The sequence below is a fragment of the Cololabis saira genome, chromosome 21 (genome assembly GCF_033807715.1).
Source record: "Cololabis saira isolate AMF1-May2022 chromosome 21, fColSai1.1, whole genome shotgun sequence".
NCBI classification, from domain to species: Eukaryota; Metazoa; Chordata; class Actinopteri; order Beloniformes; family Belonidae; genus Cololabis; species Cololabis saira.
This window is the reverse complement of record NC_084607.1, coordinates 38406442-38434317: the sequence shown is the minus strand read 5'-3', so window position 1 is coordinate 38434317 and position 27876 is coordinate 38406442. Positions and strand designations below refer to the sequence as shown.

The 27876-nt window shown below is 45.0% G+C and overlaps 1 protein-coding gene across 3 annotated transcripts in view; it reads right to left on the bottom strand.

The window, feature by feature from the left end:
- The window catches only part of si:dkeyp-72e1.9 (syntaxin-binding protein 4), a 261457-nt gene that overhangs the window by 164615 nt on the left and 68966 nt on the right, over positions 1-27876 (bottom strand). For all 3 annotated transcript variants that reach the window (XM_061712521.1, XM_061712522.1, XM_061712523.1), the window contains one exon: positions 12947-13020. In XM_061712521.1, the coding sequence (XP_061568505.1) occupies positions 12947-13020 (74 nt within the window). The remainder of the gene's footprint in view (positions 1-12946; positions 13021-27876) is intronic.

Here is a 27876-nt window from a genome sequence, read left to right as displayed (position 1 = left end):
CCATGGCTTCTGGGGAGCCCGAATAGAGATGGTTCTGATGACTGTGACATCATCCATACATTTCCTCATGTAGGACGTGACAGTCTCTGTGTAATCCTGAAGGTGTGTGATGTTGCTGTAGGTGGCTGCCTGTCTGAACATGCTCCAGTCGGTGGTGGCAAAGCAGTCTTGAAGTGCCTCTGAAGACCTCTCAGGCCACAAGCGTATTTGTTTAATAGCTAGTTTGGTGACCTTAACCAGCTGGCACTAGCATAAGGGGGCGAATATACTTGCTGTTCAGAAATCAACAAGTGACTTCACGCGAGGTCAGAAAGTTGCGAACTGTTTTGAAGAGAGGCTGAGCAGCTGTTATCCTCACATCTATGATGCACAGTGACAAACATGTGTGTCAAAACAGTGGCGGCAGATCAACACAGTCCTGGTGCAGATACAGAGTCATGCTCCTTATGTCCATGGTCGTTGGAAGATGCAGCGGTGATGATGCTGGTGAGCTGTTCTGCCAACCGATCAAAAGTCTGAGCTGGATACAGAGGTTCTTCAGTCATCGCTCGACCGACATCGACTTTATTCCAGATATCTCGGTAAATGAATCTCCTGACGACATGCGCATGCACGCTCCAAGCTTGTAACTGGCTGCTGCAGATCGACAGCTCATCCCCGTCAGGTGGCGCAGGGCTCTCTGCTGCGGTCTGGGTCTCGGTCCGTGTCTGGTGTTGAGCTGAAGTAGCAGGACAATCCCATGTAACAAGTCATCAAACAAAACGGAGAAAATGCAGAAATATTGCCACTGTTTCTCATCATCAGTTGCTGCATCTGCAGGACAAACGAGCTCTCCAGTCTACCGACGGCTCTGGTTGAACGGCCCGACAAATCATGTCCGATCGTTTTCTTGACCGAGATCACAAGAAAAGCAGTGCAGTGATCTCCTCTTCATCCCGTGTTGCTGTCTTGTTTATTTATATTTATTCCACCAGCTGGTGGCATACTGCCCCCAATCGGTTACCGCTGGTACGGCGCGCTCTCCTCGCGTACTACGTGAGTGACGTTGCAGTTGGTTGTGAACGCGAACGGATGCGAAGGCGGGCTCAAACAGCAAGTATATCCGCCTCTTAACAGTTGTGTGGTCTGAGGCCCTGAGGTCGGGGAGGGGACGGGCTTTGTAGGCACCTTTGTTACCCTTTTTCCACCAAACTGGTTCCAGGGCTGGTTCTGGGCCAGTACTGGTGCTGGTTCACAACTAGTTCAACTTGCAAACCAGCTGAGAACCGGTTTGTTTTTTCATAGCTGGGGTGCTAGGGGGCGTCACGTCATTCTGTCACTGCAAATGTCAGTTACGTCGCTGCAAACGTCAGTTACGTCACTGCGTTTGCATTGGGGCAAAAATTGAAGCAACAACAACGTATTTTGCTCTAATACGGACTTGATCCGCATAGCACCCTTCGTGGACCATATCGCTAAAAGACAGGTTGTCTCCTCCTCAGACCACTGCTGCTTTGCTGTATCCATATTAATTCGTCGCTTATATACAAAATGTCACGTCTTGCAGTCTTGCTATTGCCGTTGGTCTTAACAACTCTGCCCCCCTCCGCTTTACGTAAGCAGTTCTTTCCTCTAGCACAGCAAAGAGTTGGTGCTACCTTGGAACCATTTTTTCTGGCCCAGAACCAGTTCTTTGTCAGTGGGAACAGAAAGCCCTGTTCCAAACTCAGCACTGCCCAAGAACCAGCCCTGGAACCAGTTTGGTGGAAAAGGGGTATCAGTGAGGTATAGACATTGTCCAGGATATTATTTCCTCATGTTGGAACGTTGATATGTCTGTGCAGTTTTGGAAACATGCTCTTGGGGTTGGCGTGCCAGGATGAGGCAGGCATCTGGGTGGGCTGTTTGCTGGTCACTGATGTGCTGAAGGAATTCATACAGTTGCTCACTCCTGTCGCTGGAAGAGCCAGGGATGTATATTGCTACCAGCAATATGGCACTAAATTCCCTCAGCAGGTAGAATGGCCGCCATTAAATAACCATGAACTGCACCAGTGATGAGCATTGTTTGCAGACCACAACAGCGTCATGGCACCAGGCATCGCTGATGTAAACACAGAGTCACCCGCTGTGAGTCTTCCCCCCATCGACAAGCGCTCTGTCTGCTCGGTAGGATGTTAGCCGGGCTAGCTAAATGGCACAGTCTGGGATGCTGTCGTTGAGCCATGTTTCCACAAACACAAGAACACAAAACTCACTCACAGTCTCAGAATTTGTGCGAAGTAGGCGGATGTAGTCCAGTATATTATGCATTGTGCGTACTTTGGACAATGTGATGATAGGGATAGCCGGATGGTGAGGGCTAGCTGCTAGCCTAGCCTGGACACCTTCGCGCTTTCCCCGCTTCTGCTTCGTCATACATCTCCTGTAGCGCTTCCACTGCGGGTTGGTAGCAGGGGTTGGTAGCAGTAGTAGGGGTCAGTGAATGGGCAGGCCTCCAGAGCAGACCGCAGTCGCGTAGTTCTTCTGTGTCCGCTAGGTTGATGTCCGTGAATGTAGTTTTGCAGATTATGTGTGCTTTGGTAGTAATGGATGCAGCAAAGATGAACATACGCACAATGGTAGATAACACTGTAGATCATGGCATTTTACTGCACAGGTTAGAGCATGTTGTTGGGATTAAAGGGACAGCTCTACGTTGGTTTAAATCATATCTATCTGACAGGTTCCAGTTTGTTCATGTACATGAGGTTTCTTCAGAACAGTCAAGGGTCTGCTATGGTGTTCCGCAGGGTTCAGTGCTAGGGCCAATCTTATTCAGTTTATACATGCAGCCATTGGGAAGTATAATCCAGAATCACGGCATACACTTTCATTGTTACGCAGCTCTATTTGTCTATGAAGCCGGATGAAACAGAACCGTTAGTTAAACTTCAGGCATGTCTTAGGGACACCAAGGATTGGATGTCCAGAAATTTCTTGCTTCTAAATTCAGATAAAACAGAGGTTATCATTCTTGGTCCAGAGCATTTTAGGAAGGGATTAGATGGTGTTGCAATGGCTTCCAGTGCAACTGTGAGAAACCTTGGTGTTGTTTTCAATCAGGATTTGTGGTTTAAACCATATGTTAATCAGGTTTGTAAAATAGTGTTTTTCCATCTCCGTAATATTGCAAAAATTAGGAAAATCCTCTCGCAGAGTGATGCAGAAAAACTAGTTCATGCCGGAGCCTCGGGAGCTGCGTTCTGGCCTGGTCCCAGTCCCGCCCATCCCCGGTCATCCCGTTGCTGCTTCCACCTGCCTACATGGATGTCTGCATGAATGAGGGATTTCTATTTAGCATTATGTGCACATGTGTGTGTTTGTATGAGTATCTATTAACTATAGGAATGGGCGATATTTTACCGTTCACGATATACCGTCAAAAAAATTCCCCACGGTAAGAATTTGTCATCTCGCGGTAAAAACGATAAATTCCCGTTGATGACGTTTTTGTGTATAGCCTGATTTATGGTTCTGCGTTAAATCAACGCAGAGCCTACGGGGTAGCCTACGGCGTAGGCTCTGCGTCGATTTAACGCAGAACCATAAATCAGCCTTAACAAACATGGCGGAAGGCGGATCTGAGAGCGAGGAGCTCGTTGTTAAACAACGCTCCAGCTCCAGCTCTGGAACTGGTTTGGATTTAAAAAGAGTGACGAGGAGCAAACATCATCTATTATATGCAGAGTCTGCAAAAAAAACAGTGAGTGCAGAGGATGGCTATATATTTTGTACTTCATCATGTTGTCTTTTGCACTATTTTGTTACCCAACAGAAGGAAATGGTTGTTACCTTTTTGCTATAACGTTTGACTATTACGAAAAAAAAAAAATAGTATCTAATTTGTGGCATGTTCCAACCACAGGTTAATTTGCACATTTTATTTATATTAGAAGAGGTCATCACTGATTGGATTTTATTTTCAGTTAACTTTTATTTATTTTTCCCCGTTTCTTTATTTATCAGGTTGTATTTTTTTCTACTTTGTGATTTTATAAGCTAGGAAAACTTGAAGGACAATGGTACTTTTGCTGTTTGCACTGTTATCCCACTGTTTAAGCCATACAGTTTGAGTAAATGTTGAATATGTTCTTACATTTCAAACTTCATTTGAGTCATTACAGTTTTGCAGTACAGGTGTACTAATTTAACTGTTTTTTATTGATTCAATTTATTTGGTGTAGTTTAGTAGCATTTAGTATTCTTAGAGAGCAGTGTTTTGGGGGCTCCAAAGACTGAATGTGGTGATAGATTTATAGTTAAAAAGATGGAGTTGAATTGGTATTTTTTTTATCATCATTCTTATCATTAGATAAATGCCAGAAATGATCGTGATACATTTTTTTGTCCATACCGCCCATCCCTAGTGAACTATGCCCCAGATCTATTCCTTAGCCATTGTCCTTGATGTTATCAGACTTGTTTTCATTCATCCTCTGTCTCACCTTGACAGATCGGCCTGCCAAGCCGCTCTGTCAAGTTCAGAATGTAGAATCAACAATTGCATTTGGGTCAGGCAGGCTCCAGTAATTTTCAATCTTAAGTCTCTAGTTCATCTCAATGGTGACTCCAAACAGATGAATTTGTGGTCAATTCCCGCCAAGCCGAGCTTCCATCCTGCCAATGAGTTCCAAAACCGCAGCTAGTCTGCGATTCTGTTCGCATCCAGCTTGCGATTTTGCTCAATGTTTGAGTCTGAGTGTTGGTCCTATAGCTTATCCCCTCAGTCCCGTCAGGCAGCTCTGAAAGGGCCAGAATAACTGTAGATGTTTTCTGAAATTTGTCGATATGCCAGGTAACCGCCAGCTCCAAAAATCAGAAATCCTGTTATAAGAAATCCAATTATGAAGGCATCTTCAACATCCCCGACCGACAGTGGGAGGGATGCCCTCTGCCCTGTCTTCTCGTCGCGAAAACTTGGTCAATTGCACTGAGAGACAGGCTAACCAATTCCATGATTTTTTTAAGTTTCGGAGGATGTCAAAAGAGAGGCTCCAATAGAGTAAAAAGACAGCACGAGACAGAAAGCAGCAGCAGGGCAGATAGGGAGGGAGCGGGAGAAGAAAAGCGGCCACCTTCACAGAGAGCAGGAACGATGGAAAGAAAAAGGTCTGGGCTCTTGTGTATGTTTCTGTTGCCCTTGGTAATTCTGCTGTTGTTATGACCGCGGTTGACCGCGGAAGCATGGGTTTGGGGAGTTGGCACTTTTTCCTGTCTGCTCTGTGTTTTATTCTGATCGGTAACCAGTAAAGTTAAATTTAAGCGGTACCCTGCTGTAGCGTATCTTTGGCAAAATTGGCAACTAAGATGCAGCTGATGATACCACCGCCTTTTCCAGGCTCTTACGAGTGAACCCCCGATTCTGTGGCACCACTGGCATGCATAGTTTGAGACCTACGTCACTAATCTGGGCCTTATGGACATCATCGATACTAGGAAGAGAACCATTCTGCTGCTTCTTGGAACTGAGGGCCAGAGGATTAGTAGGAGAAGATGAGAGGAGAAAAGTAAAAAAAAAGTAAAACCCAAGACATTAGAATAACTTCTGACTACCCCACACAGAGACGCACCAATGTGCGCTCTGGTCATTCAACTGGGACATAAGGAAAGGCTTTGTTTTCTGTTGTGGAGAAACATATCATCAAGATCCAGCAACGTGGGGCCACAGTAGAAAAACAATCAAATAAACAAACACACTTAAACTAATAAACACAGTCCTGACGGGATCAGCGGTCCGGCTCACAACGTAAAACTAAACTTGGAAAATGTGTTAACTAAGTTTGCCCAGACACAAAACTGGCGCTTACGTGGATCTTTGTAGTTGAAGAAAAAGGTGGTTTGGTCCGGCCGGTCAGCATTCCTTGGTGAACAAAAAGGTGGTTACGCTCATCAGGGGATCCTGATAAAGAGCGTCTCTCTCTCTCGCTTCTGGTCCTCATCTCAGTGTGGATGAGGGGAATGCATGGGCATTGCAGCTGGGCTTCCTTCAGCTCCAGGTCGGTCCAAATGAGTTCACGTTGAGGCATGCAAGGGTCCCTCGTTCGGCTCATATGGGGCTTGGAACATTCGTTGGTCACTCATTGCAGCGCTCCAGACAGACGCTTCTGGGGTCACGATCATGGAGGAGGCTGGCCCATAGCTAGTAGTTATTAATACTAAATACTAATTTTAATAAATTAATACTTAAATTATAAATACTTAAATAAATTAATACTAAAATCGGAATTGTGGCTTTCTTCATAGCTCACAGAAAACTCCATGGGACCGTGGACAAGTCCGAGGTAGCAGAGACCTGGAGGAAGGGAAGAGAAAAGAGCAAGAGAAGAGGCAGAGAGGATGAGGGGGCCTGCTCTTTATAGCTGGGCCCAGGAAGTCACTGCGGCCTCCCCTGTGGGTTGGGGTCCATGCCCAATGAGAGGGCTATTCCTTATCACTGAAGGGCCGTAAATACAAATCCTGCTCTGGCTATGCGCGATTATGACATCCTTTGTTCCAAACCATGCGATCAGCTGTGAGGAAATCAAGGCTGGTCTCAGAGTTAGGCCTCAGAGCTGGGCCTTAAAGTTCAAATTAAGGCTTCCCATGTTCACATAGAACTGTGGCCCAATCTCAGTTCTGTTCTTTCTGAAGTCCAGGATAAATGATTTTGTTCTCTTTGTGTTGAGTGACAAGTTGTTTGATGAGCACCACAGTGTTAGTTTGCAGACCTCGTCTCTGTAGGCCGACTCATATCCTCCTGAGATGAGACCGACCACTGTGGTGTCATCTGCAAATTTAATAATGGAGTTAGTGCGATAGGAGGGTTAGCAGTCGTATGTAGAGAATTTAATAAGGGGCTTAACACACAGCCTTGTGGGGAGCCAGTGCCGAGTGTGATGGATGGGGAGATGTCTGACAGACATATCCTCCGCTTGGGGGCCCAGCCTGACGGACTGGGCCCCCACTTGGATTATGGGCCGACAGTCCATAATCCAAGAGCAGAAAGGGGGGGAGAGACCAAGGTGGAGCATCTTTCTGATGAGTACGTACGGAAGGATTGTATTGAAGGCAGAGCTATAATCAACACAAAGCATCCGTACATAGGTCCCTCTATGCTCCAGGAGTTGTACAGCAGAGTGAAGAGCGATGGTGATGGCATCCTATGTGGATCTGTTTTTGGGGGAGGCTGGTCTTGATGTGCTTCAGTATCAGTCTCTCAAAGCACTTTGTGACAATAGGGGGGAGAGCGATGGGTCTGTAATCATTTAAGCTGGATTAAGTGGGCTGGTATGGGTCTCTGGAAAGCGTCTAGAGACAACTCTGTTGTATTAGACGCTATATAAATAAAATTGAATTGAATTGAATTGCTTGGGGACTGGGAAATCGTTGATGATTTGAGACAGGGTGGTATGACAGCATCTGCAAGTGGCCGGTTAAAGATGTCCATGAATGCACCAGAAAGTTCATAAGCACAACCATTGAGTACTTTACGGGGATGTTGTCTGGACCAGCAGCTTTCCTTGGGTTCACTGCTTTAAACAGCTGTCTCACTTCATGCTCCTGTACAAACAATGTCTGGTTGCCAGTGACAGGGTTACACGTGTGACAGAGTGGGGTGTTTGCTTCAAATCTGGCAAAGAAGCAGTTGAGCTCCTCAGCCAGTTCAGCAGTGCCTTTTAAGTCAGTGTTGTTGCGTCTGAAGTTGGTGATCTGCTGTAGTCCTTTCCACACCTGCCTGGTGTTTTTCTCTGTGAAGTGATTTCTTAGTTTGCTCGTTGGCCTGAACTCTCTTCTGGCCTGGGCTGTCTTTTTGCTTTCAAACAATTTCTCGTCCTTAAACCTGAAGTGCACCTTGACAGTTGTTACCTCATTGCCTTTGTCACGTTGAGGTCTTCAGATTCACAAGGAAGCTTTTGGGCCTAATTTCAGCCCCTAGCTGCTTTCAGAAAATCATGGCCACTATTTTAGCAAGTATTATTTTTAGCAAGGGGTGGTTGTTTTCTTAGATGACATTGTGATACATTGCCCAATGCCTGACATCATGACAATCACCTCAAGAGGTACTCCATTTCTTAGGAAGCCATAATCTCACTCTGAATGAGGACAAATGTGTCATTGTATTGCCAGAATTGGAGTTTGTTGGTTTCCACCCATTCTCTATGTTATTATACTTTCTAGAGCCATCAAGCCCTGCTCAAATTGCATCATTCCTAGGGGAATGATTCCTAGATAGCATCCTACTTGCATTTTCTCCCCCAATATCCAGGAATCACTGCACCCCTGCATGAACTATTAAGGAAGGATGCATCTGGGCATGGACCTCAGGCTGCTCAGATGTGGTCCAACGTCTGAAAGCCCAACTCACCTCTCCCCAATACTGGCACACTTCGATCCAAGTTGGCCCACCTTTCTGGCCTCTAACACTGTACAGCTTGCCCACTGGGCAAGGCAAGGCCTCCTGCACTGGCCATCACGCGACCACTATAGTGGCCACTTTGCTCCTGGAAGCATCTACAGCTTGGCATTTGTGGGAACCTCCAGGGCATTGCCCATTACCAGCAGTTCCTTGTGGTGTTCTATGAGTTACACTAAGGGCCTGATTTACTAAAGGTTTGCGTGTGTAAAAACGTGTGCAAACTTGACATCACCTGCAAACCAATGTGCAAGCTGATCTACTAACAGCGTGCAAAGAGGACTGCGCCTCTCAAATGAGCAAAATAGCACACGCTGTTCATTTAGTACTTTTGCCCTGATGAATAATCAATATGGGGCGTACCCGCCAGAAAGCGCTAAATACTGGGAGGGGAAAATGCAAATAGGTTCATTTACCACGCGCAATGAGATTTACCAAGCCTGAAAGTAATTGCGGGGATTGTGATTGCGTCTGTGTTTAATACGTTGGAAAGGAAGGTGCTAATCTGCCCAGCATTACGCACCGATGGCTGCTGTTATTGTGGCAAGGAGGCGACATCGCCAAAATCAAAGAATACGCAGAGAGAGAGTCTTTGGGACTCGTGTAAATTTGTTTGGAATGAATGAAAACCAGATAGTTCAAACATATCGACTATCTAGCGATTCCATCTTGGAGCTGTTGAATGAGTTAAGGGCTGATTTGAGGACTGGGGTGGAGATGGCTCAACTTGTGGTGAGGATTCTCCACATGCAAAAGGAGAAATATTTTATTTGAATGTTAAATCGAGTATTATTCAGCAAAAGGTTGCCACAGGAGGAACATTAATTGTTTTATTTGTGATAATTTCATGGAGAAAAAAGTGTTTATTATTGTGCGCCTGTTCTGCAGTTGGCTCTAGCGTGTCATAGCCCGGTATCCCAGTTATCTGCTCCTTGCAGAAGGTGAGCTGCACCTGCTGCTCAATGCTGGTTAGAGGCATCTCTTCCGCAGGCCCTCCACCTGTCTTGTTTGCCGAAGTTTTATTAAAGGCCACGTTTTCTTTAGTTCTTCGCCTTATATCTTGCCACCTTCTTTTAACCTCATCTGCCGTTCTTTTTGTCTTACTGCATTTATTCTATCGCAGATTTTCTCCCATATTGCGTTTCTTTTGGTAATGTTTAAATTTCTTTGCTGTAGTTCATGAATGTGTTTATTTGCCTCTTCCACTAATATCTCTAACTCCAACTCGTCAAATTTCATTTAGCGCTTGCAACTATCCTGCTTTGCATCCAAACTCTCCATGGCGCAAACCGTAAGACACGCAACACCTCATTTAAATACTGCGGTTTGCGCCTGTTATCAATTGCGCAAGCATTCTTAGTTGATCACCCGCAAAACACACAACAACAGCATGTGCAAACCTTTTCAGTGCACACGCAATTTAGTACTCTTTATTTAGGATCTTAGTAAATCAGGCCCTAAGTGGGACAAAGAGTTCCCAACTGGCTCTGTTACCACACTTGTGGTGACTGAGATCCTGCAGTCACTCTTTTCTCGCTGGGGTTTCCCCAATGTTATCACCGCTGACAGCAGCCCAGAGTGTGTGCCTGCTGAGTTTGCTACGTTCCTGTCTGACTAAGGCATCAAACATCCTCACAGCCCTATACCACCTTAGTCAAACGGAGAGCTGAGAGGCTTAACCAGACTCATACGGGCTAAACAATTGAGGAAAATTAAAGAGAACAATGAGTAGAAAAGATGGCCATTGTGGACCAGTAATTTTGTTTAAGCTATTATGCTAGCTAAATTATGCTAGCATGTTAGCATGATGCAAGCATCTGCTGGTTGTGTTCAGGATGGTTTTGATTGAATTCAGGGTGGTTCTGGTTCTGTCTGAGGTGTTTCTGGTTCAATTACATTCATTTCTATGCTCCCAATGGGAGTTAATAGGTTTTGAGTTGACATGGTAACAAGCCCCGTAGGAAAAAATTGGGCTTTTTCAACCGATTATTTCCCCTCTAGCATCGCCACGGTGACACTTTTGACTGATAAAGTAATGCCCATCATTGCACGATAGTGACACGTTTTGATGTACAACATGCCTGGGCACACGTTACGGTTCTGGCCACGTTAATATGTGCGGAATAAGAAGAGATTTTCTCCCATATGTCATATTGTGTTACAGTGTGGAGCCAAACTTGTGTAACTGTGATTAAGCCTATCTCATCTCTATATAATCAAGCCTTAAAAATAATGGATAAAAAACCGATGAGATGGCATCACTGTCACATATTGGAACAGTACAACATGCTTAGTTTTGATAATTTTTTAAAGTTTTCTACACTCAAACTGGTTTTTAAGTGTCTACAGAACCTAGCACCAGATGTTTTATGTAAGTTAGTTAGCAGGCTGAATAGTGGTAGGATCACCAGGGGAACAACAAGTGGTAACTGTAAGGTTGAACGCCGTAAGACCTCCTTTGGGCAGTCGGCGTTCTCTATAAAGGGCTCTCAAATGTGGAACACACTGCCAACTGAGATAAAAACAACTCAAGATTTTAAAGTTTTTACTAAAAATGTCAAAGACTGGTTGAAGCAAAATCAGAAATGTACGCATTTTTAATCACCTGTAACCGCTAATAGTAGCTATTGTAAATAGGATATAGCTTTGCATGTTGAAAATTCCATGTATTTTTGTATTCTTTTTCTCCTTTCTTTCATTTTCTTTTACTAAAAGCCTAACTAGGGACAGGAGATGGAAACTAGCAATAGCTATACTCTCTGTATGCAGAACATCAGTCACATTGGCTTGTTTGTAATGAGTGAATGTGATCACATGTAAACCTGCATTGTCCCTATTAAATAAAATAAAATAAAAAAAAAAAAAGAGAAAGAAGGAAAGAAAAAGAGTGAAACTGATCCTGGATACTGAGACTGAACCTGCGTAAACTGAGTGTGTTTCTGCGACTTAAGCTTGCACGCAAAATCAATGCAAAGCAAATGAAATGAATTGCCCTTTGGGACTAATAAAGTATTCTGAATCTGAATCTGAATCTGAAAATCAGGCCATTTTGCCTTGTAAAGTAGGTTTTTTTCTCGTTTTTCAGGGTGGTGTCATGGAATACACCCCCTACTTCGCAGTGTTGTTTTTGTTCGGGCGTGTGTTTGGCATCGCAATATGAGCTGCCACCAGAGCATGTGAGCGGAGCTGAGCGTGAGCGAGCGGGGGAGCGGAGCGGCGAATTTTGAAAGGAGCGCAGAGCGGGAGTTTTTTTTCTGTCCAAACATATCCCACAAACCTCTCCACAAACCACCTGTTACCTTTCTTCTTTTACAGTCCTATCTCTGAACCGTAGTTGGGAGAGCTGGTATTTTAATTCGGTCTCTGGCTCGTTGCTGGTAACCGGCGTTGTCTAGGAGTCCGGGGAAAGTGAAGGGAAAAAAGGACGGAGGAAAAATGCTGTCCGTGCAACCTCGCACATTTATTACAAACATGTAATGAGAGCAAACAAAAGGCGTGAGGGCCGACGACTGAAACTAACGGAGGACACACTGAAAAAGTAACTAAAAACGTGTTCCGGTCTTCCACACGCGCACACCTGCATCTCCCTCTCTCTCCTCCGCTGCACCCACACGTTTCACACACACACACCCGAACACAGACACCGCCTTAAAGGGGACCGGGCTGGCCGGTAACACACCGCAGGAGTCTGAAGCCCCCGACTTTGGCCAAACTGGTGTTTTTGAAAGTGAACTCAGAAGAACTTTAAGAAAAATGTCCCGATCCAGCTCAGTTAATGCAGGCTTTGATTTAGGCACTTTAAAAGGCACGTTTTGTTCGGTTTTTAGCCTTATTGTTAACTAAGCCTGCGAACGTTCATTTATGCCATATTCGTTTAATTTGAGTGTTTTGCACCTTAAGATCTTTTATCAAAGTGTTTTTTAAAATAAATATTTTATATTCTGAAAATATTGTTGTTCTTCTTTAGTTCTTTTAGACATTGAAAGTATAAAAATAGGAAGAGAACAGTGAATGAAAAATTGTTTCGGGAAAGGTTAATAAACAAAAGTGTATTAAACCAGCTAATTCCGTTAGGTGAAATTACTTTCTTATTTTTTCTTGTCAGTAAATATCTATTTTTTGGACTTTAAAACGTATGTCGGCTCTGCGTAAATTGTTCCTCTCGGCTCCGTGACTGGCTGCAAGGAACGTAACTTTGCTGAGTCTCTCTCTCTCTCTCGCTCTCTCGCTCTCTCTCTCTCTCTCATCCACCTCTGGTTAGATCTAAGGCTTCAGGTAAACATGTGCATTTTATATGCATTGCAAACATTTTTGGAGCGGTGCGTGGAGCGGTGCGTGGAGCGGTGCGTGGAGCGGAGCGGGGTGCAGTGTTACTGGAGCGCTGAGCGGTTATGGGTGGAGCGGCGTTGTGCGACTTTGAGGGAGGAGCAGAGCGGTGACAACCTTTGTGAGCGAGGAGCGGAAATTCTCGCCGCTCCACTCCGCTCACATGCTCTGGCTGCCACTACTGGTATGCCCATAATAATAACTTACCTAAACCATTTTCACACTCTGTAAACTCCAGGGAATGAACAGCTCGGTCAACTCCATATGGACCCATTAGTGTCCTGATAGAGACAGAGGGAGAGAGATAAAAGAAATGAGAAAATAATTGTACCATCAATTATATGTGCTGCATAGAAGGCCCAAACCAGTCCCCTGATCATAAAGTTGTTTACAGAGACAGATTTACACCAATGCACTAAAAACTGGAGGAACACACATTTTCCATCTTTTCAACAGATTCAAATTTTAAAACAATTTTTTGAGACCAAATGGACACTTGACTATATTTTAGTTGCTGGGTATTTTAAGTTGAGCTGCTTTTTTATTTCATTCAAATTCATATTTAAAGGAGACCTATTATGGCATCTAATACCTAATTTAAACAGGCCTTGAATGTCTTAAAAACTAGTTTTTGATTTCTTTTGCTAAATAAATGAGAAATTCAGCCTCTGAGCCATGTCTTTATCTTCCCATTCTCTCACCTCATTATCTATGCAGGATTCTGAGTGGGCGGGGCTATGATAATGAGGCTCTGTGCTGATTGGCTGCCTGAATGACGCGTAAAAAATGGCGGAAGCTCCGGCCGGCGGAGTTGTTGTTGTTGTTGTTGTTCCGGCCAGAGTTAGTTGTGGGCGTGGTTTCACACATCGGAGGCCAACCTATGTAAATCTGAATGGCTAATAGAAGCCACATCACACTGGATGGCTCATCCGGGCGGCTGTACAGACACTGCAGAATTTGGTTGCTTTCCTCCTTCTCTGAGTTGGCAGGCTGAGGGAAGACCACTTTATATATGTTAAAGCGAGAGAAAAGAGAGTTAAAGCAAGAGAAAACGTGTTTTTCATAAAAGGTCTCCTTTAAATTTGCACTATTTTTACTAGTTAACAGTTGCTCTATTATTACTTGATTGTTCAAGCAACCTGAAGATAACTGCACTGTTTGAGTGCTAAATGATAAAAATAAGGTGAATAAAAAAAGGGACAACCTGGATGTTTATTTTGCATTTATTCATGTTTTTAAAGTGTTAAGAAATTATCAGGACTCGGTATTGGCAGATACTCAAAAATCAAATGATTCAGAATCGGATCGGCCAAATAAACCTGATTGGGACATCCCTAATATATACAGTGGGGCGAAAAAAGCTGGTCAGCCACCAATTGTGCAAGTTCTCCCACTTAAAAAGAGGAGAGAAGCCTGTAATTTTCATCATAGGTAACTTCAACTATGAGAGACAGAATGGGGGGAAAGAATCCAGGAAATCACATTGTAGGATTTTTACTGAATGAATTGGTAAATTCCTTGGTAAAATAAGTTTTTGGTCACCTACAAACAAGCAGGATTTGTGGCTTTCACAGACCTGTAGCTTCTTTTTTAAGAGGCTCCTCTGTCCTCCACTCGTTACCTGTATTAATGGCATCTGTTTTAACTGGTTATCAGTATAAAAGACACCTGTCCACAACCTCAAACAGTCTCACTCCAAACTCCACTATGGCCAAGACCAAAGAGCTGTCAAAGGATGTGAAAAACGAAATTGTAGCCCTGCACCAGGCTGGGAAGAATTAATCTGCAATAGGTAAGCAGCTTGGTGTGAAGAAATCAACTGTGGGAGCAATTATTGGAAAATGGAAGAAATACAAGACACTGATAATCTCCCTCCATCTGGGGCTACACGCAAGATCTCACCCCGTGGGGTAAAAATCCCAGAACCACACGGGGGACCGAGTGAATGACCTGCAGAGAGCTGGGACCAGAGTAACAAAGGAACCATCAGTAACACACTACGCCGCCAGGGACTCAGATCCTGCAGGGCCAGACGTTCCCCCTGCTGAAGCCAGTACATGTCCAGGTCTGAAGTTTACTTGAGAGCATTTGTATGATGCAGAAGAGGATTGGGAGAATGTTATATGGTCAGATGAAACCAAAATAGAACTTTTTGGTAGAAACACAACTTGTCGTGTTTGGAGGAGAAAGAAAGCTGAGTTGCATCCAAAGAACACCAAACCCACTGTGAAGCATGGGGGTGGAAACATCATGCTTTGGGGATGTTTTGCTGCAAAAGGGACCAGGACGACTGATCCGTGTAAAGCTGCGTTCACATAGAGCGCGGTTTGCGGCGCGCACACCGCCAGGTGTTGCAAGTTACATATTTGTTGCAAGTTGCTAGGCGACCAAAAAAGGTTTTTCTGGTCTGGCGCCCTTTTCCCACTTATTTGGTTTTAACACACCTGGTATGTCCAAATTCTGGGAGATTTCTCTCCACTTTTGTCCCTTTTTATTGAGGTCACGATAGGCCTGCAGTCTCGTATCACACAGCTCCTCACACATACTCACAGCCAAGATAATTTTTTCCTCCATCTTGATCGCCTCTGATCTACAACGTGCAAGTTTTTCTTTCATCACAGCGTCACAGCGCGGCCCGGTGAAATAAAAAAATACTCAATTCGGGTGCCGGCAGGCACGGCGCAACGCCGTGGCAGGCGCCCTCTTGCACGCCGCAGAGCGCTCCGCTCTTCCACTGCGGTAGCACATACACAATGAATGGGAAAGCCGGTGGCGGTCGCCGCTTTGCACGTTCTATGTGAAAGGGGCTTAAAGGAGCTTGAGGCAGAATTGAGGCAGGATTTATGAAAAAAATTTGTTTTCTAGTAATAAGGTCAGATGAAGCGTTCCAAACCAAAACGAATGAGCCCTCTAGCGTATCTCTCCGTTGCCTTGAACAGGCAAAATGCTGCAAAATGTGCTGCAGTGCTGGGGCAGAGTTTCCCGCGCTGGGCTGCGGATGTGACGTCACATGACGCTGCATGCGTGTTCTCCCCGTTCTCCCGTGCCGGCTTCGCTGTTGGCTGCAGTACCCCCGACAGCCGTCTAGTGAAGGGTGGCGCTAGAGAGTCTCATTTCTTAAAAGGAGCCTCATGCTCCTTTAGGGGAAAGAATGAATGGGGCCATGTATGGTGAGATTTTGAGTGAAAACCTCCTTCCATCAGCAGGGCATTGAAGATTAAACGTGGCTGGGTCTTTCAGAATGACAATGATCACAAACACACTTTTCACAAACACAACATTTCAAGGTCCTGGAGTGACCTAGCCAGTCTCCAGATCTCAACCCCATAGAAAATCTTTGGAGGGAGTTGAAAGTCTGTGTTGCCCAGCGACAGCCCCAAAACATCACTGCTTTAGAGGAAATCTGCACGGCGGAACGGACCAATCACTGCTCTAGAGGAGGGAGGAGCATGGAGGAATGGGCCAAAATACCAGCAACAGTGTGTGAAAACCTTGTCAAGACTTACAGAAAATGTTTGACCTCTCTCATTACCAACAGAAGGAATATAATAAAGTATTGAGATTAACTTTTGTTATTGACCAAATAGTTATTTTTTACTATAATTTGCAAATAAACTCTTTAAAAATCAATGTGATTTTCTGGATATTTCTTTTCATTTTGTCTCTCATAGTTGAGTTATACTACTACTACTGTCATTTAGCAGACGCTTTTAAGTGACTTACATCTGAGATGTACACACCATCAATTAGGGTTAAGGGCCTTGCTTGGGGGCCCAAGGTGGTTCATCTTAGTTGCCATTCTGGGACTCCAGACCCAAGCCCACCTCTGTAGCCACTAGACTTCCCACCCCCCTGCAATGAAAATTACAGGCCTCATGGGAGAACTTGCACTACTGGTGTCTGACTAAATATTTACATTTACATTGCCGAATACGTGTAAATGCACGGATCTAGCGTGTCGTGTGCCCCTTTTACATTGACCAAATGGGTGGTGTGTCGTGGGAGGGATTTGTTGATCACGTAACCTGAAAAGTTTTGTTTTTATTTATTTATTCATTATTATTTTATAAAAAAAGGGAAACGGCTGATGAGAAGGGGTTTGCAAGAAGCAAAATTCTGTCAAAAAATGCTCATCCCAATGTTCATCCATCCTCGTTTTAAAAATGACATGTGTCTGACAGCGTATACATCTTGCTGATGTAGGGACAATACGTCATTTTACAGCCCCACACAGGTGATGTTATGTTTCGCGGATGATGCCCTTCAGGCCCCAGGTGACAACATACTGGTGTCCCCCTGCAGCGTACCTCTATAGCAGCATATCTAGTATGAAGCTCTGTTTAAGACCAGCTGCTATAGTCTTGTCCTATAGCTGCAGCTATGACTACTGGCCATAACACACTAAAGTTTACGCTTTACTAAACAAACATTTTAAGTTTGGTTTTAAGGGTGGAGGTGGTGTCAAGGCCCTTTCACATAGAACGCGCAAAACGGCGACCGCCGCCGGCGATCCCATTCATTGTGTATGTGCTACCGCGGCCAGGGGTGGAGCAGGGGTCCCAGCCCACGGGGGGGCAAAGCATTCTTGATGGCCCTTGTGGCCTAAACCTCCCTGTTAAAACATAATTGCTAAAAAAAAAAATGCCACAGATAAGCCCCTCTGACACAACCACAGCACGCAGGCGCACACGGTCAGAACGATTCAAATGAGGTTTCAGCACCATGGATTTTGCCAGTCATTATGTCAAACCTAATTATAGGCCTAATGCAGACTTTAAGATATAAGTATCAACCTGGAGATAAAAATCAAATGACATCCAGTGATGTCAGATTCAATACAGCCGAGTAGCACAATTCAGACACACGTGTTCAACCTACACGACAACAGTTTACAATGTGCAACGACATGCATTTACAGAAACACAATGACTCAGCAAACAGCAACAAACAATATAGAAAAGGGCATATATTCAGGATATGACAATGTTATCAGAAATAATTAATATTATGACAGCTTACCAATGATGGTTTCATCCAGCGGTGGACAGAGAACCACAACAAAACATATTTACATCCAAGGGGGGGAAAAGTACACCTTGAACGATCCAAAATGCTAAAACTTTAATTTTAAAACTTTTTCAAATCCAAACTATTTCCAAACCATCAGCCGGTTCTTCATCACCGCAAACCTTTCAATCACTTTGCTCTTATCAATGGAGATGTCCCTCTCGTTTGAGAGCAAGGTGAGGTTTCATAGTCTGGCCTCATCCATGCAGCCTCATCCTTAAAAAGTCTCAAATTCCATTTTTGCTAAAATAAGGCATTTAAATGTCTTAATTTGTCTTAAATCTCAATCCAAGGATCTTAATTTTATTCATTAAAGAGTTTATTTCATTTTTCATTTCGTTTTGAGGAGAATCTCCTGCGGATGTTCTAAATTCGTGTTGCCAGGTTGGGCAGGTTTCAGCCCAATTGGGCTGAAAATATATATATTTGGGCTGCTTTTCCTGGTTTTTACTAAATATTTAGGACAATTTATTAACAAAAAAGTTTCCATTATGGCAGAGAAAAGTAGAAACGTACACACTAAACTCACTGATAATATATTTGCGAGAGAGAGAGAAGGTGGTGGAGTGTGAAAAAAAACTTGCGTGGTGTAGATCACAGACGATCAAGATGGAGGAACCAACTCTCCTCAACAGGCTGTCACACTGCAGACCTGTTGTAGACCTCAAATAATGTACTGCTGAATCACAGCCAATTGATGTTTGATGGCGAGGCTTAAAAATGACCTCAAACTTCGCCGGATCAGTACGGTCACGCCCTCTGGTAAAAACTTAAAAGCTTCGCAATTTAGCGTCGACCATGTGTCTAGATTGTACAAACCAAGTTGTGAGCCAATCCGATAAAATCTCTAGGAGGAGTTCGTTAAAGTATGAGGCCTAGAAATGATCAGAATTCATAAAAAATGCCATTTTCTGTTCAAAATGCCGGACTTCCTGTGTAACTTAGAGCATGGGTCCAAGAGACTTTTTTGTAGGGCTTTGTCTGATATAATAGACACATAAAGGTCATTGCTGTAAGTCAAACCATATTGTGGGGCTCTTCAAAAAACATAAAATAGGTGGCGCTATAGAGCCCATTCTTGTGAACCCATGACCTGTTGCCCATAAAATACGTAATTTTACGCGACTCTGGAAGCGTGTGCAAAATTTGGTGAGTTTTCGAGCATTTTAAGGCCTCCAAAAAGGCAATTTATTTACGGCAAGAATAATAATAATAATAATTAAAGCTGCAAGCAGCGATGAACGGGCCCTCGCACTCACGGCCACCGCCCACCATAAGCATATCAGAAATGACACCACCCACGACTTCCTATGTCAAACCATTCAAAAGTTATAGCAGAAAAAAGGGACAACCAATCAGAAGAAGGGGCGGGGCTAATTAAGGCCAACGAAGCTTAAGAACTCATTACAGAGTCCCATGACACCACCCACGACTTCCTATGTCAAACCATTCAAAAGTTATAGCAGAAAAAAGGGACAACCAATCAGAAGAAGGGGCGGGGCTAATTCAAGCCAATGAAGGTCAAGGGCTCCATAAAGAATCTGAATGACACCACCCACGACTCTCTATGTCAAACCATTCAAAAGTTATGGCAGAGAAAAGTATTCTAGGGGGCGCTGTTGAGCCGTTAGGCCACGCCCATTAATGCAAACCATGAAATATCAAATTTATCGCCAAGCCTGGCTTGCATGCAAAATTTGGTGACTTTTGGAGAACTATCAAATGTGGACCAATCAGATGAAGGGGGGGCGCGCCTTTTGGCGTCTAGCGTTGCCACGGTAACACTTTTGAAAGAGAAAAGTAATGCGCGTAGTCGCAGGATGGAGACGCACATTTTAATGTATAACACACTTGGGGACACGTTACGGTTCGGGCTGAATTAACTGCCGAAGGAATGGCATAAATTTCGCCAAAATGACACGATTAATTCAAAATGGCCGACATCCTGTTCGGTTTCGGGCATGACCCCAAGAGACATTTGTTTAAGTTGCGCCATGATACAGGTGTGTACCGATTTCCGTGCATGTACGTCTAACAGTATTGTGGGGCTTGAGGCACAAAGTTTTCAAGGGGGCGCTGTTGAGCCATTTTGCCACGCCCATTAATGCAAACCATTAAATACCAAATTTTTCGCCAGGCCTGGCTTGGGTGCAAAATTTGGTGCCTTTTGGGGAACTATCAAATATGGACCAATCACATGAAGGGGGGGTGCGCTTGTTGGCGTCTAGCATCGCCACGGTAACACTTTGGAAAGAGAAAAGTAATGCGAGTAGTCGCAGGATGGAGACGCACATTTTGATGTATTCAATTCAATTTCAATTCAATTTTATTTATATAGCGTCTAATACAACAGAGTTGTCTCTAGACGCTTTACAGAGACCCATACCCAGAACATGACCCCCGAGCAGTTATTACATAAACAATGGCAGGTAAAAACTCCCCTAGTGGGAGAAAAACCTTAAGCCAAACAGTGGCAAGGAAAAACTCCCCTTTAGGAGGGAAGAAACCTTGAGCAGGACCAGGCTCATCAGGGGGGACCCTCCTGCCGAGGGCCAGACTGGTGGGTCAGGGACGGCAACAGCACAGCAGGCAGGTGGAAGCAGCAACGGGATGACCGGGGGTGGGGACCGCAGGCCAGCACGCAGCTCCCGAAGCTCCGGCCCAATCAGCAAGTCCCAGGTTGGGGTGCAGGGTCAGGAAAAGACTTGTGCTCCGTAATGCAAGCTACAAGCCACCCACGGCCACCTGCAGGACAAAAGAGAGAAAAGGGAGGAGAAGGGGGGGCCAGCAACGGGATGACCAGGGGTGGGGACCGCAGGCCAGCACGCAGCTCCCGAAGCTCCGGCCCAATCATCAAGTCCCAGGTTGGGGTGCAGGGTCGGGGAAAGGTTGAGAAGGGGCAGGGCCAGGGAGAGGAGTCTTGAGGGACGAACATTCTCCCCCGCCCAAAAGGGGCCGTTACCCTGCCCCCCTCACTCCCACACTGCAGGTTCCGGTGTCCGGCAAGGGATGCTGCAACATGGACAAAAGAGAGAAAAGGGAGGAGAAGGGGGGGCCAGCACAAGAAACCACAGGAGCGACTCTGACACACTAAAGTTTACACTACCTAGAGATTTACCAACACCAGCTAGAGGTTTACTAAACACTAACTATAGGCTTTACTAAACAGAAATGTTTTAAGTTTAGTTTTAAAGGTGGAGGTGGTGTCAGCCCCCTTAACCCAGATTGGAAGTTGGTTCCATAGTAGTGGCGCCTGATAGCAGAACGCCCGCCCTCCAAATCTACATTTAGATACTCTAGGAACTACGAGTAAACCTGCACTCTGAGAACGGAGAGCTCTGACAGGAACATAAGGCACTATCAGGTCTTGCAAATAATGCGGAGCTAAGCCGTTTTGGGCTTTATACGCAAGTAATAAAATTTTAAATTGGATTCTGAATTTTACGGGTAACCAATGGAGCGACGCTAACACTGGAGAGACGTGGTCTCTCCTGCTAATTCCTGTCAGTACTCGTGCTGCTGCATTTTGGATCAGCTGGAGCCTATTCAGCAAATTACTTGGACATCCTGCTAACAACACATTACAGTAATCTAGTCTAGAAGATACAAACGTATCCAAGATACAAATGTATAACACATCTGGGTTCACGATACGGTTCGGGCTGAATTAATTCTCGAAGGAATGGCATATATTGCTCCAAAATTACGCGATTAATGCAGAATGTTCAAAATGGCCGACTTCCTGTTCGGTTTCGGCCATGGCGCCAAGAGACTTTTCTTTTAGTTGCGACATGATACAGGTGTGTACCGATTTTCGTTCATGTACGTCAAAGCGTATTATGGGGCTTGAGGCGCAAAGTTTTTTCTGTCTGAACCAATCAGATGAAGGGTGGGCACGCTTTTTGGCGTCTAGCGTCGCCACGGTAACGCTTTCGAAAGAGAAAAGTAATGCGTGGGGTCGGAGGATGGAGACGCACATTTTGATGTATAACACACTTGGGGGAACGTTACGGTTCGGGCTGAATTAACTGCCGAAGGAAGGCATAAATTTCGCCAAAATGACACGATTAATTCAAAATGGCCGACTTCCTGTTCGGTTTCTCGACATGACGCCCAGAGACTTTTCTTTAAGTTGCGCCATGATACAGGTGTGTACCGATTTTCGTGCATGTACGACAAACCGTATTGTGGGGCTTGAGGCACAAAGTTTTCAAGGGGGCGCTGTTGAGCCATTTTGCCACGCCCATTAATGCAAACCATTAAATATCAAATTTTTCGCCAGGCCTGACTTGCATGCAAAATTTGGTGACTTTTTGGGGACGTTTAGGGGGGCAAAAAGGCCCTCCTTTCGTCAGAAGAAATAAAGAAAGAAAAAAGAAAAATTCCTACAGATACAATAGGGCCTTCGCACTGCAAGTGCTCGGGCCCTAATAATAAAAATTCCTACAGATACAATAGGGCCTTCGCACTGAAGGTGCTCGGGCCCTAATAAAAATTCCTGCAAATACAATAGGGCCTTCGCACTGAAGGTGCTCGGGCCCTAAAAATTCCTGCAAATACAATAGGGCCTTCGCACTGCAAGTGCTCGGGCCCTAATAATAATAAACATCACAGATACAATAGGGTCCTCGCACTTTCAGTGCTCGGGCCCTAATAAACATCACAGATACAATAGGGTCCTCGCACTTTCAGTGCTCGGGCCCTAATAATAATAATAAACATCACAGATACAATAGGGTCCTCGCACTTTCAGTGCTCGGGCCCTAAATATACATAAGATGTTAGATGTTAATTGACATTACTAAGACTAAATTATATAATCCAGTAGGTTCATGGCTGTGCATTTAAAAACCCTGAACTTACACCAGTCGACCAAATTCACAACCTTCACTCAAAAAACTAAGGGTCTTACCAAGAAATGTTCTTATTTCTAACCTATAAATGCCATTACACCTGATATCACACATAACTTAAAAGGTTAGGGGTTTTTCCCACGTGTTTCAATTGAACTTTCATTTGTGTCAAGTAGAGCTGGGTATCATCACTGACCTCCCGATACGATACGAGTCCGATACACTAGGTCCCAAGACGATACGATTTCCGATACGATACGATTCGATATCGATATTCTGGTTACAATAAGGGAATAACATGATCCTTCCACTTGCCACGTCCGGCCAGAGAAACCCCACCCTGCCTGGTGAAAAGAAGCAGCCTGCTCACTCCTCAAGTAAGGAGGAGAATTGAGCTTAGTGCAGGGCCTCCCGGGGTCGGTAGATGGAGCAATGCCCAGGACTGACTTAGGTAGGAGCACTGGGTGATAAAATGGGGGAAAAAAATCGGGATTAAAAATTATTATTTTTTTTTTTTTTTTTTTTTTAAATCGATACTTGGATTTATGTATCGATAATCGTTCCTACACATGCATATCGATAAAATATCGATATATCGATATTTTTAACCCACCCCTAGTGTCAAGCAAATTTTAAGATCTAGGTAAGTTTTAAGTTAGAGTTTTGGCAGTGTTCATAATAAAATTTTGAGCCCTGCTCTATTGGAGCTCATTAGGCACCAGCGCTACTTGTTTTATCCATGAATGACTACAGAGCTAAAATTGAAAACTACCCAGTTAGCTTTATTACATTTTTATTTTTCTGACATTTTCTGCCTTTTCTTTTAGTTAAAACTGTAGCGGGAACAGAGGTTTATGTACCAGGTAAAGGCTGATTTATGGTTCCGCGTTACAACAACGCAGAATGGTGCGCGTCGCTACATACCCTACGGCGTAGTCGTGGCAACAGAGCCTGCATGGCAGCGCAGCACCGCCAGCCGGACCGGCGCTCTCCGCCCTCGCCGGAGAGCGGCGTAGGCTCTGCGTCGATTTAACGCGGAACAATAATTTTGGCTTTAGAGGGGGAACATAGGAGAACGGACCAGAAGAATATAGCGTGGATTAAAAATTAAAAGTTAAGCACTGAGCTACACGTGTCTCCCGTCTGGGCCATTGCAGACTGCCTGAGACTGCCATGTTACAAAAACCAAACACATCCGCCGCCTCTTTCGTCCCCCTTTAACATGCGCAGCGCATGGATGTATGGCGCAGTGTCAGCGCGTTGTGTCGCATTAAATGTAGTCCGGGCGTAATATGAGGCTTTGAGCTGGTGAAATTAAATGAAAAAAAAAAAAGAAATTAAACGATTCCTCGAGGCAGAGAAAATTCCTCGATCATTTTTTGTAATCGAATTACTCGAATTATTCGAGGAATCGTTTCAGCCCTAATTGTAATGGTGCCTGATAGCAGAAGGCCTTTCCTCCAAATCTCCATTTGGATACTCTAGGAACAACGACTAAACCTGCCCTCTGAGAATGGAAGGCTCTGTTAATAATAATAATAATAATAATAATAATAATTTCAATTTATATAGCGCTTTTCACCTGAAATGACAGATCTCAGAGCGCTTTACAAAGAAGACTAAAAACAAGACTAAGAAACTAAGACAAAACCTAGCTACTAAGATAAAAGTAAGATAAAAAGTTGTGGGCAGCAAAAAGATTAAAAAAAAAAAAAAAAAAATATATATATATATATATATATATATATATATATATATATATATTTGAATAAAAGGGGGTCAAGGGAAGAGTTCAGGGGAAAGCCTGCTTATAGAAGAGTGTTTTAAGGCCCGTTTTAAAGGACTCCACAGAAGGTGCATTCCTGAGGTTGTCAGGTAGAGAGTTCCATAGGCGTGGGGCGGAGGCAGAGAAGGAACGGTGTCCCATCGTCACGAGCCGTGGAGAGGGGACATGAAGGAGAGTGGCGTGGCTGGAGCGAAGGGTGCGTGCCGGTTTATGGACAGTGATTAGATCACTTAGGTAGCTGGGGCTTTTTTGATGGATGGCCTTGAAGGTCAGGAGGAGGACCTTGAACTGGATCCTGTAGTGGACCGGGAGCCAGTGGAGTTCGGCCAGAACAGGGGTTATGTGTGCTGATTTTTTGGTACCGGTGAGCAATCTTGCAGCGCTGTTCTGAACCAGTTGGAGGCAGTGGATGGTTTTTGCAGGTAGACCGGAGAGAAGTGCATTGCCATAGTCAATACGGGAAAAGATGAAGGCGTTTACCAGTTTTTTTAAGTCATCTTTGGAGAGGGATGGCTTCAGTCGGGCTATATTTTTAAGGTGGAAGTAGGAGATCTTGCAGATGTGTTTTATGTGAGGTTGGAATGATAGGGATGAGTCAAGCTTAACTCCAAGGTTGGTAACAACTGGGGAGAAGGAGATGGGCTGACCGTCGAGGGAGAGTGCAGCAGTGCTAGCATTGGCGAGTTGGTGGGAGGTACCGATCATGATGGCCTCCGTCTTGCTGCTGTTGAGCTGGAGGAAGTTATTATTCATCCAGGAGCGGATGTCCTCCAGGCAAGTGTTGAGGGAGGAGACTGTTTTAGAGGGATTTGGATGGGTTTTGATATAGACCTGAGTGTCATCAGCGTAGCAGTGGAAGTTGATTTTGTGTTGTCTGATGATGTAGCCAAGTGGGAGCAGATATATCAAAAACAGGATGGGGCCCAACACTGACCCCTGTGGCACACCACATGTCACCTCAGTGTTGTCAGACCTGGCACCTCCCAGGGAGACATGGTAGTAGCGGTTGGTCAGGTAGGAGGTGAACCACTTCAGTGCTGTTTCTGTGACCATGGTGTAGGTTTTAAGGCGCTGGAGGAGAATTTTATGGTCCACAGTATCAAAAGCAGCGCTCAGGTCTAGAAGCACTAGGATGCTGGGAGATCCAGAGTCCGCTGCCATGAGTAGGTCGTTGGTGACCTTCACCAAGGCAGTTTCTGTGCTGTGAGCTGGCCTGAAACCAGACTGGAGGGCTTCGTAGAGGTTATTATGTGCTAGGTGTGACTGGAGTTGACAGGCTACAACTTTCTCGAGAACTTTTGAGATAAATGGGAGGTTTGAGATGGGTCTGTAATTTGACAGAACTTCTCGGTCGAGTTTTGGTTTCTTTAAGAGTGGGGTGACCGCTGCTGTTTTCAAAAGGGCAGGCACTTCTCCACTCTGCAGGGATTTATTGATAAGAGTAGTGAGAAATTGGGCCAGGGTTGGTGAGCAGACTTTAAGCAAGGGAGTGGGTATAGGGTCAAGGGAGCAGCTGGTTGGCTTGGATTTGGTGATGATGTCCAGGAGTGCAGCTGGTGTAACTTCCGTGAAGCTGGACAGGGTGGAGCCACTGGTGGGCGGAGGGCAGATGGCTGGGATCCCACAAGGTGTTATGTTGGCTTTGATTTCATCCACCTTGGTCTTAAAGAAGACAGCAAAACGGTTGCACAGCTCTGGAGAGGCAGCTGAAGGGACTGAGTTGGTGGGGTTGAGAAGGCGGTTGACAGTGATGAATAAGGTTCTGGGATTATTTTCACCATTGCTGATTAAAGTTGAATAATATTTTGAGCGAGCGACTTTAAGGGCAGCGGCGTAGGCAGTTTTGTGTTCTTTGTAGGCCAGTAGATGGACAGTGAGGCCATTTTTCTTCCATAGCCTCTCCAGCTGGCGACCCTTGGTTTTCATACGGCGCAGCTCATCATTAAACCAAGGAGAGTGACGCTGGACGGTGGTTTTCTTAACCTGTTCAGGAGCATGGAAGTTGAGAGAGGAAGACAGAGTGGCGTTGTACAGTTCCATCATCTCAGTAGAGGATGAAGAGCTGAAGTCAGTTGAGAGGGTGGGCATTATGGAGTCCAGGAAAAGAGGGGTGTCCAGATTGCGCAGGTTGCGAAGTTTAAAGATCCTCTCTGTGGGGGTGGGATTGGTGGATGAAACTTCCAGAGACAGTGAGACAGCCTTGTGGTCAGAGGCTCCAAATTCAAAAATATTAACTTTTGAAACAGGTACATCTCCGGTGATGATGAGGTCGAGGGTGTGGCCACGTTTGTGGGTGGAGCCCTTGACATGTTGTGTAAGGTTTAGTGAGTCCAGGTGGGACAGAAACGCAGTGGCTGAGGAGCAGTTGGGGTTATCTACATGTATGTTGAAATCACCCAGTATTACAATGTTAGAGAGCGTGGGGCAGACTGAGGTAAGGAGGTTAAAGAATTCTGGCAAAAAAGACGAGGTAACGGTGGGTTTTGGGGGCCGATAAATGAGAATGAATGTAAGAGGTTTGGGTGAGAACCATTTAAAGGCAAGACACTCAAAGGACTGGGTCTCAGGAACAGTCAGTGGTTGAAGGAGTAGTGTGTCCTTGTGTAGGACAGCGATGCCACCCCCAATGCCGTGTGCACGAGCCTTTTCAATGTAAGTATATCCTGGTGGAGAAGCCTCATTTAGATGGAAAAAATCACCTTCTCTATGCCAGGTTTCATTTAGAAAAATCATGTCAGTTGCATCATCAGTGATGAAGTCGTGTATCAGAGTAGCCTTATTTGATAAGGACTGGGTGTTAAAAAGTAAAATTTGTGCGCTTTTTGCTGTAGTGGAAACAGGGGCATCCTTAATGTTACACGGGGAATCCTTGGTTACAGCTGTGAGACAGACCGAGCGCACGCACTCAGAGCGGTGATGACGTCGTGCCGCGGGTCGCTGATTGGTCCACAGGGAGGGAATGGAATTCCCGGAGTAAACAAACTTTTGCCGGCTCCCTCTGTGGATATATCTGGGCCGACGGAGTAGTCCAAGTTGCTTGATGACAGGAATATAATGTCCAGAGGTGACTGCGGAGTTGATTCGGAGGAGATTTGGAATAGAATAGCCAAGCGCCATGGAGTCTAAGAATAGATGTTGCTTAGCTCCGATAGCCGCTAGCCAAACAGTACCGATTGGTAGCAAGCTGGCCGGTTGCCTAACGTCGTCAGCGAGTGGTCTCGAGCAGGGGACCCAGTGACAGAGAGCAAACAGGCAAAGGAGAGCAATCGGTACCATGCCGAGCTGTTAATGGATTCGGTGGAAGGATCCAGAGAGAGCGCGGTCCTCGGAGAGGCAAGCTGACAGCTGGTGGGAGCCAGGAGCAGGTACGTGGCGCTCAGGTGATGGTGGATGATCACAGGATCAGAAGCAAAAAATGAGTTTAAAAACTC